At 45.5% G+C, this 12,960-nt stretch overlaps 1 protein-coding gene across 2 annotated transcripts in view; it reads right to left on the reverse strand.

Moving 5' to 3' along the window:
* The window catches only part of LOC122407559 (ecdysone-inducible protein E75-like), a 128,335-nt gene that overhangs the window by 59,468 nt on the left and 55,907 nt on the right, over window positions 1-12,960 (reverse strand). Inside the window, exon 1 of one of the 2 annotated variants that reach the window (XM_043413863.1) lies at window positions 10,984-12,017. The exons of the other annotated variant lie outside the window; for it this stretch is intronic. Within the exon in view, the coding sequence (XP_043269798.1) occupies window positions 10,984-11,215 (232 nt within the window). The 5' untranslated portion in view covers window positions 11,216-12,017. Of the gene's footprint in view, window positions 1-10,983; window positions 12,018-12,960 lie in introns of those variants that run through there. 2 annotated transcript variants of the gene reach the window in all.

Below are 12,960 nucleotides of genomic sequence, written 5' to 3' on the forward strand. Positions count from 1 at the left end.
GAGGCTTCGCGTTGGGCCGCGAGTCGATCCTCGCCGATATACGATGTGAATTTCTCTTATACCGACTGCCCGTGATATGCGAGTATACGTCTGCACTACCGATAACGACGTTTGGGCGCGTATAGAGCGCGAAATATTCGCGAAAAGAGGGTGGCGCCCCGTCGCGGAGTTGCGCAGAAACTTGTCGCGGGTCGCGTCGATTCGCGAGTAGGGATAATAAGTTTTAGATTCCTCTCGAAACAAAGTGGGGATGATACGCGCGATTCGATATAGAGTGGGGTGAAACGGAAAGTAGAGGAGGCGGAAAAGTGAGAGAGAGAGAGAGAGAGAGAGAGAGAGAGAGAGAGAGAGAGATCGAGTTCAAGCAGGGGGAAAATGACGCTCGCGCGCGTTCACGCATGGAGCGGTGAGTGCGATTGTGAAAATGATGACAAGATATGTGTGAGTGCACCTTGGAAACTTCTACTTAGCAGGAGCCGCAACGACGTCCGTGGGTCGTTGACCGAGCCCGAAGGAAAGTGGGACATGAGCGTCGCGCGGTGGTGTTCGCGCGAGCGAACCCGAACCGAACTCAAAGAGTTAATACGCGAAGGCCTTGAGAGCGATCCACTGACGCATGCGCTCGCATTCACTAGCGAATCGACGAGAGCAAACTCACTACTCGGGCCAATTTTTTTCGCACTCTCTTTCTTATATATTGCTCGCATCCACTTTGACTTGAGATGTGACTTTGTTCCTTCTGCGTGTACGAATACATAATTTATACTACGCTTTATACAACTTGCTATATATATATATAGGCAGTAACGAAATAGCAGTAAATATTTGACGATGAACTAATATTCGATGCCGATAAAAAATGATTAATAATTCAATGAGCTCTTATTTTTTCGAATACGCGTCTCACACCGATTGGCCTCAATAACTAAAAGAATTAACGACCGATTGATTCGGAAACTTTGTCGTGTGCTTAATACTTGATTGGGGTATGTGCGAAGGTATGAGGAAGCAAGAGGTTCGATCGAGTCGGACTCCTGTTCAATATTTTAAATACGTTAAATATCTCGCGAGAGATAGCTCGTACGATACGATATATAAGTATATAATTATTAAATTTACGTAACTTTTCAACGCCTATACCGCAACGAAAAGTGCGGGGATTGAGAGAATGCGACGATATATGCACAATATCCAAGTGTCTCTATTATTTTTTTGGCAACTTTTGGAGCAGTATCGCGCGGTTATTGATAGGAAAAATTAATGTGTGTTAACGAGATGAAGAAAACACGAGACACACAGGGGACGGATTTATTTTGCGATCGCGAGAGTGCGAGAACGATTAAGATGGAGAAAGAAAGCGTTCGTTGACTCGAAGCGAGTTATCGTGCGCGCTCGCACGGTCGAACGAGACGCTCGTAGAAAACGAGACTCGCTAGAAAGTTTTGTGAAAGTTTTGCGCCAAGTGCAATTCAGGTTGAACAGTTGCTCGCTCCTGGCTACATTAGTTGCAACTGCAATAGAAAGAGAGGTGCCGGACAGAAAAGCGAGATGTATAGTTATAAAAAGGGTTGCGCAATCGCAGGGGATTACACATCGTACATTGGACAGTGGAGCTACATTTCTGTGTCCGTATCTGTGCTCGTTACAAGCATGCGGCATATGTGACTCTACTTCAACAGGCGTTTTATTCTTGCTTTTCAACTACTGTCACGACGGCGAATAGTCAAATGAGGACAGTGCCGTATAGAAATGTTGACGTATTAAAATTTTTATTCGTTAAACAAAAAGAGACGGTAATTGTTTCAATATATTTTAGTTGCCATCAATGATTTTAGTAATAACGATATAATTACAGTTTGGTGTGAGTTTAAAAAATTCAATACTTTATTCCTCCAACTTTATAATCGAACAATATTATTATTACGATTATCAAAATTTCGAGATATTAATACTCGTTTTCAACAGAGTCAAGTCTTTCAAAGATTAAACAAAAAGAATGCTGCTGGTTCCGCATGATTACTTGTTGATGAAATGATGACCGCATATGAATTATTATTTTTCCTCAACTCAAAGGTGGATGAGCCGGTAAATGAAAAAATTTCCCACCACTTGATGTATAAAATAAATATATTTGGAATCGAGGAATTGGGGGAAAATATAGGGAAGAGTTGGAAGAGCGGGAACGAATAAGGGGAATCGAACCATAAACACGGACCGAGATGGCGGATCTGTGTCGAGGCTGACCGAGTTAAGGGTCGTGGAGCTCGAGAGAGAGAGAGAGAGAGAGAGAGAGAGAGCATTGCCCTCCCGCGAGTGTGGGTTAAGCTGCGCGTTCGGGGGTTGAACTCTGACACGAAAGAGGTAGGGGACTGGGTTCTGACGTCAAACATCCTATATATACAGTACTCGAGCCTTGGGAGGACATTCAAATGGGCGGAAAAAAATTCAAGAAAATACAGAAATATTTTTAAAAATCTCGTATTCAGTGATCAATGCGAAAATATAGATTCGTATTAGGTATAAAAAATAATGTTTGTCGAAAGACCGCGGCATGACGACGCTTCGATTTCCATGTCGATATTATTATAAAGAGTCTGACAATGAGAAATAACGACGCGTTGCAACGAAAGCTATATGCCGCGCATATCGACTTGTCATGTAATGATGCATAATGTACTCACAGTACGCGTATAAAGCGCATATACACGTGTGGTATATTTTTCCAAATCGATTTTCGATCTTGAGCTGGATATATGGCGCTTGAGATCTAAAATATCTATGCTGGACAATATAGACGTATAATGGCATGAAACGGCTGACGGATAGTCGCGGATCAGCGAACACGCGTCCTTCGAAGCCGGAATCAGAGTCGCACGCGGCCATCGTTGATGCTGGGTTCGTCGACATCAAACGAGTATAAACGTTCCACGTAGATGAAAAATAATAAAAAGACGAAGCTTAAAATGGTTTTTACGATTGAAGAAATATGGATCGTAATATTTCGGCTATATCCAAGTAAAAAAAGAGTACCGTACTCGTATGTATATCACAATAGATTACATCTGTGACGGGAATAAACTTTTCGTCCGAATCTTCTCTATACTTTTGTTCTCTCATAAAACGAAATTAAACTTGGAATAAAAAAACGTTCTCTCGTTGGAAGATAGGGTGCATGGTGCAACAGAGGGTAGAAGAAGGAACAATAGAATAATACGCTGAATTTGCTGTTTAATGCTTCATTTATTGGACAAAATTGCAAAAATTTGTATAGTGAAAAATTTGGGAGAGCAATTTTTATGGTGTAGGAGACAAATCGGGTGTCACTTTAACTCGTAGGTGTTTGTTGAGGGGCAATTGTGCGAGACCAGGTGTATGTAAACTCCCTCGATTTTAAGCTATGACGCAAGCAGCAAGCCCGGCACAACCAACGAACAAACAGCGGCAACCAGCGATGGACTCCCCCTACCACCTTAAAATCCGAGGTCGCTCTAGATACAGGTGACCTCGTAATTCCTCTTGCCGCCCTTACCCTCACCGCCGCCTCATCGCCCTTCTTCGCCATCTGCACCCTCTGGGGAATCTAATCGCGGGCGAGGTGTTTCCTTGTACACGGAACTTGAGTGTGAATAACCGCAGCGACGAGGGATGAAACAAAATAATTATCTCCCTGTATTCTCCCCCCAAACTGTTTTGTTTCTGGCATCTACCGCGTCGTTTCTAGCATTCGGTATTTCAGACTCTAGAATGATTCACGGGGTTTTTCCGTGCACCGGACGACGAAAAATACTTTTACTGGTAAACCGAGAAAAAAGCGTTTCAAAACGTTTTACAGAGTTGTACGAAAGGAAAAAACAACCGGACCATTTGTACGCGGCCTTTTTTTCAACGCGGTAATCGGAAAATTCCGATGGCTAAAATTTTTTTGCTCGGAGGAAAATATCCTTTCGTTATTTACTGCACAAGATTCCTATAGTCGCTCGTCGTCCATGTGCGTACAACGGTAAAAAATAAATGTCTCCTATTTTTGGACACCATCGGAAGGGCAACGCCGTTTTTCACCGTCGTCTCCCTTTTTTTGCCTTTCATTTTTTTAATCCAACCCGTTTGGTACACCGTAATTCGAGGTAAAATATAATTTCACGACCCACGTGGGCGCGCGCGCGCATCTATGTATGTATGTATGTATACAGATAGGATGGTCACGTTTTTGAAAAATAAAAGGACCTCTATAACTCTACTTAAAAAGCGAAGGGCCTCTTTTTCGTGTACCGTCCAATAAAAAAAGAAGGGTAGACGCAAAGTCGAAAAGTTAACCTCCCATGAGATTTTTAACGGGTTTAAAAAATGGCCAACGAGTCAATTTTTTTTTCCGCACCGTTTCGCTATGACCTTTTGAATATAGCCTTAACCCTATCGTAAAGGCGTAAACGCTTCCCAAAGGATTAGGCGAGTCGAGTAGAGTTTTTTTGCCTTCATTCTTTACATTCGCATCTTCAACGAGGATGGTACATTTTTTTTCTCTCGTCCAATACAATACTTAAAAATATTACTGCGAGGTATAGGGTTAAGCTGGCTGTACGGTCGTCCACAAGGGGAGAGGGAGAGCAGAAAAACGGTAAAATGTTTCACAGTTTTTGCCGCTCCTCGCCTCGTAAATACTTTTCCGTCGAACGACTAGAGAAAAATTGTCCCGGCAATTTTAAAGTCAGTGGGACGCGCGCTTGTTCGTTCGATAAAAAAAAAAAAAAAAAAAAAAAAAAAAAAAAAAAAAAAAAAACATGCACATCCGAACGCCGTGCATCCCGAGGCAGTATGGATTTATAAGGCTCTCACGGTGGATGGAAGGGCTTTCCCTTTTTAACGGAAAAAAAAAAAAAAAAAAAAAAAAAAAAAACAGGAAAAAGAAAAAGAGCGCAGGGTGCAGAAAAAACGGGACGATGACAAAGTCTGATGGAACGTTGGGCTCAGGCAAGAATTGTACTTTCGAAACACATATAGACGTCATAAATATTTGAATTGAGTAGAACACAAAAATGTCGCACCGTTTCCAAGCAGCAATATGTACTATATATAGATATACGAATGTGACGAGAAATATCGTGGGCAACGAATACCCGAACGAATTGAGAGAATATTATAATATACACATAATTTCGACGTAACTTGCGTTAATCTCGAATGATGATTGAACGGGATCGATGCGCAGCGGTGCGTTTGGAAATCGGCTGATAATGTGCGCATGCATGTTCTTTTTTATGCGTATAGGTATGTGTTATGAAAAAGCGCGAAGGAGAGTTCCGCGGTGACGAAATAAATGAGATGCCGAGAGAAGCAGCGCGAGCAGCAGGGTAGAAAAGTGAGACGCGCACAGAGGCACGTTATAAGCCGCTGTTCCTAATCGGGGCAGCAGGGAGAACGCGTGCGGCATTAAGCGGTGGTGATGGGGGAGCGGACGCGGGAAGAGATGATCGCGCGGATAGCTCGAGAGTCAGCTCGAGAAGCGATGTTGGGGAAGGGAGTTTGGGGGATCGAGGGAGGGACAGAAGATGAGGTCGTTTGCGACTGGGGCGATGCGCGCGCCGAGGTCACGAGTTCGTTGACCGACGAGAGTGCCATTTGCCTCCTAACTAGGCCAACAGTTTGCCGCCTTCTCTAGCGGGCAACAAGACGTTCGTGGTAGAGGGGGGGGCTCTTCAGCTATTTCGTGGATTATGCACCCTCCACCCCCTCTCTTCTCAGTAAGTTACAATCTTATATACTCGCATTAATATTGGAAATTCACGCGAGGATCTGCTATTTGTATAACGCGACCGTTTCGAGATATTCCCCACAGTTTCGAATTCGTGAGGGTTAAAACATTCGTGTACGCGGGCGGGCGGGTCCACCGTGCAGTTTTAATTAAGGTTTATAGGTACTCAGAGCTTAGCATCAGAGAAACGAGTGACATAATAGCGAGATATATATATGTTCGCGTCACAAGTATACGCGTGACAGATATATAGCAGCCTAGCTTGGTGAAATAAACCTGTAAATATATGGGCAACAGTTTGCGCAGAATGTTGGAGAGAGTGCGGGGAGCATCGACGACAGCGCGACCTCTTCTCGTTCGTGGGCTGGGTCAAAGTTCGTTGACCCAGCAGTCATCGCCGGATTCCCGGACACCCTCTGCTCTAGCTCGTTTGCCCCGTACAACGACGTGTTTATATAGGTTCGAAGCGAGGAGGAGAAGGGATCAATGACGATGCTATATACTTATATATATGAGTAATCGTCGCGCAGCAGGGCTCTTTTGAATTATCTCACTAAACAGCCTCGTATGCGATTATAGAGAAATACAAAAAAAAAAATACTTGTTACTCATAACCTCGAAATTTTCGAAAAAAGACAAGCCTTGGCGTAATATGGCGCGACGGCGGGATACGATGGAAAGAAAGCCCTTAGATCTATGGGACGGTCTCTTTATATATACCGCGCGTATTTTCTTTTCTTCCCAACGTAATACACGCACGTATATATACGCTGGCATATAGCTATTATGTTATATATACATGCGACGTCGCAGTGAATTACTACGACTTTTTATTTTCATTCTCGTCATATCGTGTCGCGGGAGGAAAGAGAGTTTTTGTGGCGAAATATGATCCTTCGGCAATCGGCCGAAATATTTGAGAAGCGAAAGTGAGGCGATTGGGCCCAAAGAAAGACTAAAGAGACTATACAGTGCCGAGTAGTGTCGGGAATTGTGAAAATAAGAGATATATGCGACACACGCGGACACGTATCCAATGGAAATGCTGATGCGAAGAAGGAACCGGGAATTGAATACGTGCTGCCTATACTCCGTGGATGCTGCGATGAGCGAAAGGTGTTTTCGACGATACTCGCGCGTCCGCGTATGTTTATATATACCCCATAATATATAGCGTACGCGAGATCGTTACTCGCTCTCTAGTCTTTTCTTTCCCTTTCACCGGTATGTCGACGAGGCACCTTTCCACGCCGACGGCGTGAGCCATCGTCACGAGAATCGTCGCGGCCTGGCGCGAGAACCTCACGAGACCGAGACTACTCTTACTTTCTTTCCGCGCGGTGAACCGTGACTTGGCGGTGGATACCCGATTGAAGAAAGTAAGTCTTGCGAGAAAGTGAATCATCGCGCCGTGCGGGCGAGTAAGAAAAAATCCTCTTCGCGATAACCAATGAAGAGAAGAAATATCTTGAGGAGCGACACGTAAACATGCACTACGAGACGGAGATGAAATTGCACGTGTTTCGGATATTTATATGTATAATCTTTGACCATAGCTCCATGCGTATCTCTGCCCAATAATGCGGATTATACTCGCTCGGAGACAATTTTTTTGTTTCTTTTTTTTTCCGCCGCAACACTAGCACAAATAGAACACGAGAGCGTGATAGGTCCTTTGTGCACCTGACAAAGGTTCAAATCTCGGGTGATAAGAGCGCCCCGACCTAATTTGAGGTTGTTCACTTTGGCGCGCTTTATTTCACGGGATTCGGAGAGGGCCCGGAAAAACGATCGGTTTTCACAATCCGTTCCTCTTATCGGAGGTCCGGCTGCTTCGAGAAAGAAACATTATAGGCAATGAATGGAAATGGAGAGATCGCGCGGAGATTATGGAAGCTGCGCGAGTATCGATGTTCCTCCTTCGTGAATCTACGCGTCACGAGCACAAAAGGGGACGAGAATGAGCGGGATTGCGAAGGAAAAAAAGGGAGAAGAGGGAGAGTACATGTGTAGCAAACGAGAGGGAATACGCGAGAGCGAGTGAGCTAGACGAAAGAGCAAAGAGAAGGCTAGAGAGATACCCTCTCGTCAATCGAGGTCATCGGAGACCGGGAGGAGGCCAGGCCATTGCCCGCGCCTCGATTTTCAGGTTAGCCATAGTAGTAGTCGTCGTTGTTGTCGTCGTCGTCGTCGTCGTCGTCGTCGTCGTCGTCGTCGTCGTCGTCGTCGTCGTCGCGCGCGGGTAAACGTCAGCGCCACGCAATTAGAAAATACCCGAGAAGAGGTCCTGGGCAAAATCAGGAGGGGAGGGACTAGTCGTTTCGACACGCGTTTGTGAACGATATATATGACAGCGGGCGGCAAGCTCATTCGTCGCAAGTCATGTACCAATATGTATCAAACTTACAATTCCTCTCATGCAATGCGATTCGCGTTCATATGGTTATATACACCGCAAAATTACCGAGTCTCTCAAATTTTATCGTCATCGTCAAGACGACTTCCGGTCATTCCTCCACTTTTCCTATACAATTTTCGAAAATTTTATCGATAACGAATGAGTCATAAATATAAAAAGCTTCGCGATACATACGAGATAAATGCGAGTAAGGCGAAGTAAGGCGAGCGGGTATACAACGTGATTGGGGGATGCGTGTAAAAGATCCGGCAAGACGGGGTGACTACGATGATGGGTCATAAATGGCGTTACAACGGAAAGTTGAGTCCGTAATTATATAGCATCGGTAAAATTTGCTTTTTTTGAGCTCGGTTTTTGTTTTAAATCCCGCGCGGTTAATCGAAGCCTCTCCCGTAAACTATGACTACCAGCTTCAATAATATATCCTTGATATTCGATCGCTCAACTTGGACTGGAATTCATGAAGCAGGCGCATCGAGAAGAACGTAGGGAAAAATTGATTGAACATGAAAAAGTAAATAGAGTAAGCGAGATGATGAATAATTTATGAAGGCGAGTTGCAAAGCGAGAATGAGACAGGTCAGTGCACCGGGTTGTTACAGCAGGGGGGTACATAAGAAATTTCTCTCAAACGTTGTAGTTCTGAGGCGGTTGAAAGTAGACCGCGCGCGGGTGAAAGCATTCCTACGTGCTCGCGCTATGATGTAACAGCGAGCATTCGACGCGTTCGGTATAGTTGGAACGTTGCGCGAGAGAAAGGGAGTTTGGTACAAGCAAAGAGGCAGATTGAGGAAAAAAGAGAGAGTCATCGAGAAGAAGAAAAAGAATAAGAGCTCACGGTCCATGTCGCGGAGGAGGCGTGGATTCTACTTTCTCTTCGCGGCGGAAAACGGAGCGCCGCGGTCTCTCTCGTTAACTTAAGAGTTCGTTACCATTGTTGCGCAATTAAATAACGATAGTTGCGACGAATGTCTACGGGGATCGAGATATCTGCGTGAGAAACTTTTGCAAACTTGAAGATAATGATACCGTTTATCCAGCATAGTAGTGTTTGGTAAGCGCAAAAATTTAAAGATAAAAGCGCATAGGCCTAATAAACAATAAAACTCATATAGGACCTGAGCAAAATTATGAACGTACGCGTCCCCGTGTCCAGCGGTGGTTCGTTTCTCACCATAAAAGAGATACGTCTATATTTGTTTTTTTTTTTTTTTTTTTTTTTTTAATAGATGCAAATACAGTACACTAGCCGTATTCGCTACACTGCATAGCTCGTCGCGTAAGTGTACGGTGACCTTCGCTGATAAAATGTGGGTGAAGAAGGGGTGGGGACTGGAGGGGTGATTTATTCGTGAGTATAACGGTGGTGGTGCTAGTTGGTGCGAAAGATATATAACTCTGTAAGCTACCTAACGAATGCTCGAGAACGAGTGAGAGTCGAGCGTTGGTCTCGGTGGGTGAGGATCGGGAGGGAAAGTCCCACTTCGAGTTTGTTGAACCGGGGGCCGTCGGCGATTGGCGAGTAGTCGAGCTCATGGAGAGTTCATTCGATCTCTGTGTATGCGTCTCTCGATATCTATATACCGCTGCATACCAATACCTATAGACGCTCGAATGTCAAGCTGGGAAAGAGAAAGATGGTAATTCTTGGGGCGAATCGTATCGATTGCGCCCTTCTGTTTGACAGAAACGCGTATATACTACGTTGGAGCAGGAGGCGGGGATCGGGACGCTAGAGGGGGCTCTCGGTTAATTTCATCTTGCCCCAGTTACGGGTCGAGCAGGGTGAACGAACTAGCCTCGCGCCAAGGCCCCATCGACCTACTTTCTTACTTGACTGTGTGAGCTCTTGCTGCTCTCCCCCACCACTATTTCCTTGCCCACCTTTGGGGATATGTGCGTCAATCTTTGTATGTATGTGCTTTGCGATGGCTCGAACCAATGCGGCGGGACAAAAAGCAAAAAAAGCAAGAGGTAGAGAGAGAGAGAGAGAGAGAGAGAGAGAAGGAGCACGAGCGATACACAGATACGGGAAACGAGTCAAGTGGACGAACCTAGGAGAACAAAGAGCGAGAGAGAGGGTAAGACGCGGAATAGCAACAATCTCCCCGCGCGTATTTTTTTTTTTTTTTTTTTCTTAATGCGCGCGTCCCCGTCGTGTCCCAACAACAACGAATACATATATTCGAGAAGCGTGCAAGCGCTTCAACAGGAGAATGAACGAGGAGCGTTTCGAACATGTTGACGCGCTCGAGGGGTTTGCACAGAAGCTCCAGAATGTTCTATCACTCTCGTACTACCGCTATCCGGTCTAGGAATGACATGGGAGGAGGTAGAAAGAGACCCGTTGTGGCGAACTTGCATATGTAGCGCAGCGAGAGAGAGAGAGAGAGAGAGAGAGAGAGAAGACGCGAAGATGCGAGAGAAGGGATCCAGAGAGTATCGAGTCAAAAGGGGGAAGCGGTGAGCGCAGGGGCGGAGAGGGGAGAAAAATGCCAGCTCCGAGTGGAAGGCCGCCGAAGGGGCAACGAACTAGCCTCCTCCCGGGCCCCACGACCTACATTCCGCCGCTGGAAAGTGAAACTGCCGCCTCCGCGTAAACGGCTCGCCCTAACCGCGAGAGACTGTAACGCACGCTCTACCCTATACCACCAGCTCTGTCTATATACAAGTACAATAGAAATATTATACTTTTCGGGCGCTACTAGTACCATGCGTACTATCTATCAGTGCGTTATTATATCAACTCGCGAATATTTATTTCGTAGGCGAGTATAAAGAATTCGCGCCACTTTGAAACTTTTCGAAGGCTTACCAGCTAAAACTCGTCCCAATAGGTTTTCACTGTCCTGCGGAGGAGGATAAGCGGCCGTCCCTGAGCCACGATTATAGCAGTCACCCGAAGACGATTCTTTTTCGTTGTCGAGCGGATCCGGTGCCGGTGACAGGATGTCACCTACCGGCTGCTCTTCGGCGCTGCCGCGCGGTTTCAACTCCTGCACGGTCATCGCTTGTACACACCAATCCTCTACCCGTCTGTCTATCATGCCACACTACACCTCAATCTCGCCAACTCTCAGTTCCGAAAAATACGACTATTTTCACTCGATATTCTCGCACTGCTCACGCCAAATTAAGACGAAGAAATTCTGCTTCGATCGCTCGATACTCGTACACTTAAATTCGCTGCAAGCCAGTCCTTATTTTAGTCCTTAATTTCAATAAACTGGAGAGTTCAAGATTTGTACTATCTCAGTCGCACTCCGGTGTCGCGAACGACGCTTCGATAAAAAGCATTACGATCTTATTCTAATCAGCGCACTTCGAATCGTTTATACTTTTTCGTTCATCCGAATTTTCATTATCTTGGTCTTCGACTCGAAATTATTCGTACGATTGCTTTGTTGTTAGAAAATATCTTCCGTCACGTAACACTTCCTGCACCGATCGCTAAACCAATGTCTACGCCGCGGGCTACACGTGCCCAAAACGATATTACTTTGAGATCCAGCGTTACATCGGGCAACAACAATGTTGGATTGTTATTCGTTTGCCAGTAGCTTTTCAACGGTCGGACAGATTGACGCGTGACTCTTATCGCTAGGCAAGAATACCAATGATATGTGACACTTTTGCTTCACGCACTCGGGATACACTATCGGTCAATGTTATTTTTATCTTTCCTTTTCTCAACTGGTTTTTTTTTTTCTTCTTTTTCATGAAAGTACGATCAACCGGTTTTGAGATCACCGCGAGTCTTATCAACGCTTGTCAAGAAAAATCTTCAACCCGATGGATATTCGCGATTGAACGGAGATGGCGGTATAATTAGTTGTCACGAGTTTACTCGAGACCGCGTGGTTTAGCTTAGCGGAGAAGGAGCGTGGATTAGTGGTTGTGTATGGCGTGCGGTGCGGTGCGCGAGTGAGTTTGCCGCGTCTCGATATATCGCGAGTTTTGCGCGCTTGCGCCGCTACAAGAATCCACCGCCGCTCCGCGTCGTGCTCTCCTATATCGCTCGATGAACGTGTCGCGTGTACCGCGGGCCCCGTTCCTCTCATTTTTGCCTTCCTTCCTTCCTTCCTTCCTTCCTTCCTTCCTACCTTCGCGTCCACGCGATTCACACTCGTACGAATTATATTGCCCCACCGTCTCCGCCTGCATAACAATCGTTTCCTTCAAATTCACTTTTTTTTTTCACCATTACCGAAGCTTCTTTCGCTTTTCTAACAATCGAATCAACGATAAAGGCGAATTAAACGTCGTCGGGAGAGGACGTGCCGTGATGTCGTTGCGTCCGCCAATTGGCACGGTTGACCCGTCATTAGGATCAAGGATTCCCGTCTCCGCAAAGCTCATGCACGATATAGCGTCGCGGTTAAACGTAATACGCTACGCGCGAGCTGGGTCTTTGTCTTGCGACAAACTACAGCAGCGGCGCCCGACTCAGCGACGCCCTTGCAAAAATGTCTATTTTCGAATTTTTTTTACCAAAACAAAAATGTTTATTAAATTGAACGGAAAAATTGGCGTAAGCCCATCTTCGATACACCCCTGGCGTTACAAACTTGGTTATTCATATATATAAGTACACGATGATGCGCGAGTACCACGTGCATATCGGCGAGCTCGAGTTCCAAGTTAACGCAACGCTTATTGTTACGGCGCTGGACGAAGAAGTTCAGAGAGCTCATTAACACCCGTATACTATGGAACATGAATCGAGAGACTAGTCATCGTTACGACTCTTTATTTTTACGCTCGGTTGCGCGTAGACAGCAGCGTCTTTCTC

This window comes from Venturia canescens, chromosome 3, assembly GCF_019457755.1.
Source record: "Venturia canescens isolate UGA chromosome 3, ASM1945775v1, whole genome shotgun sequence".
NCBI classification, from domain to species: domain Eukaryota; kingdom Metazoa; phylum Arthropoda; class Insecta; order Hymenoptera; family Ichneumonidae; genus Venturia; species Venturia canescens.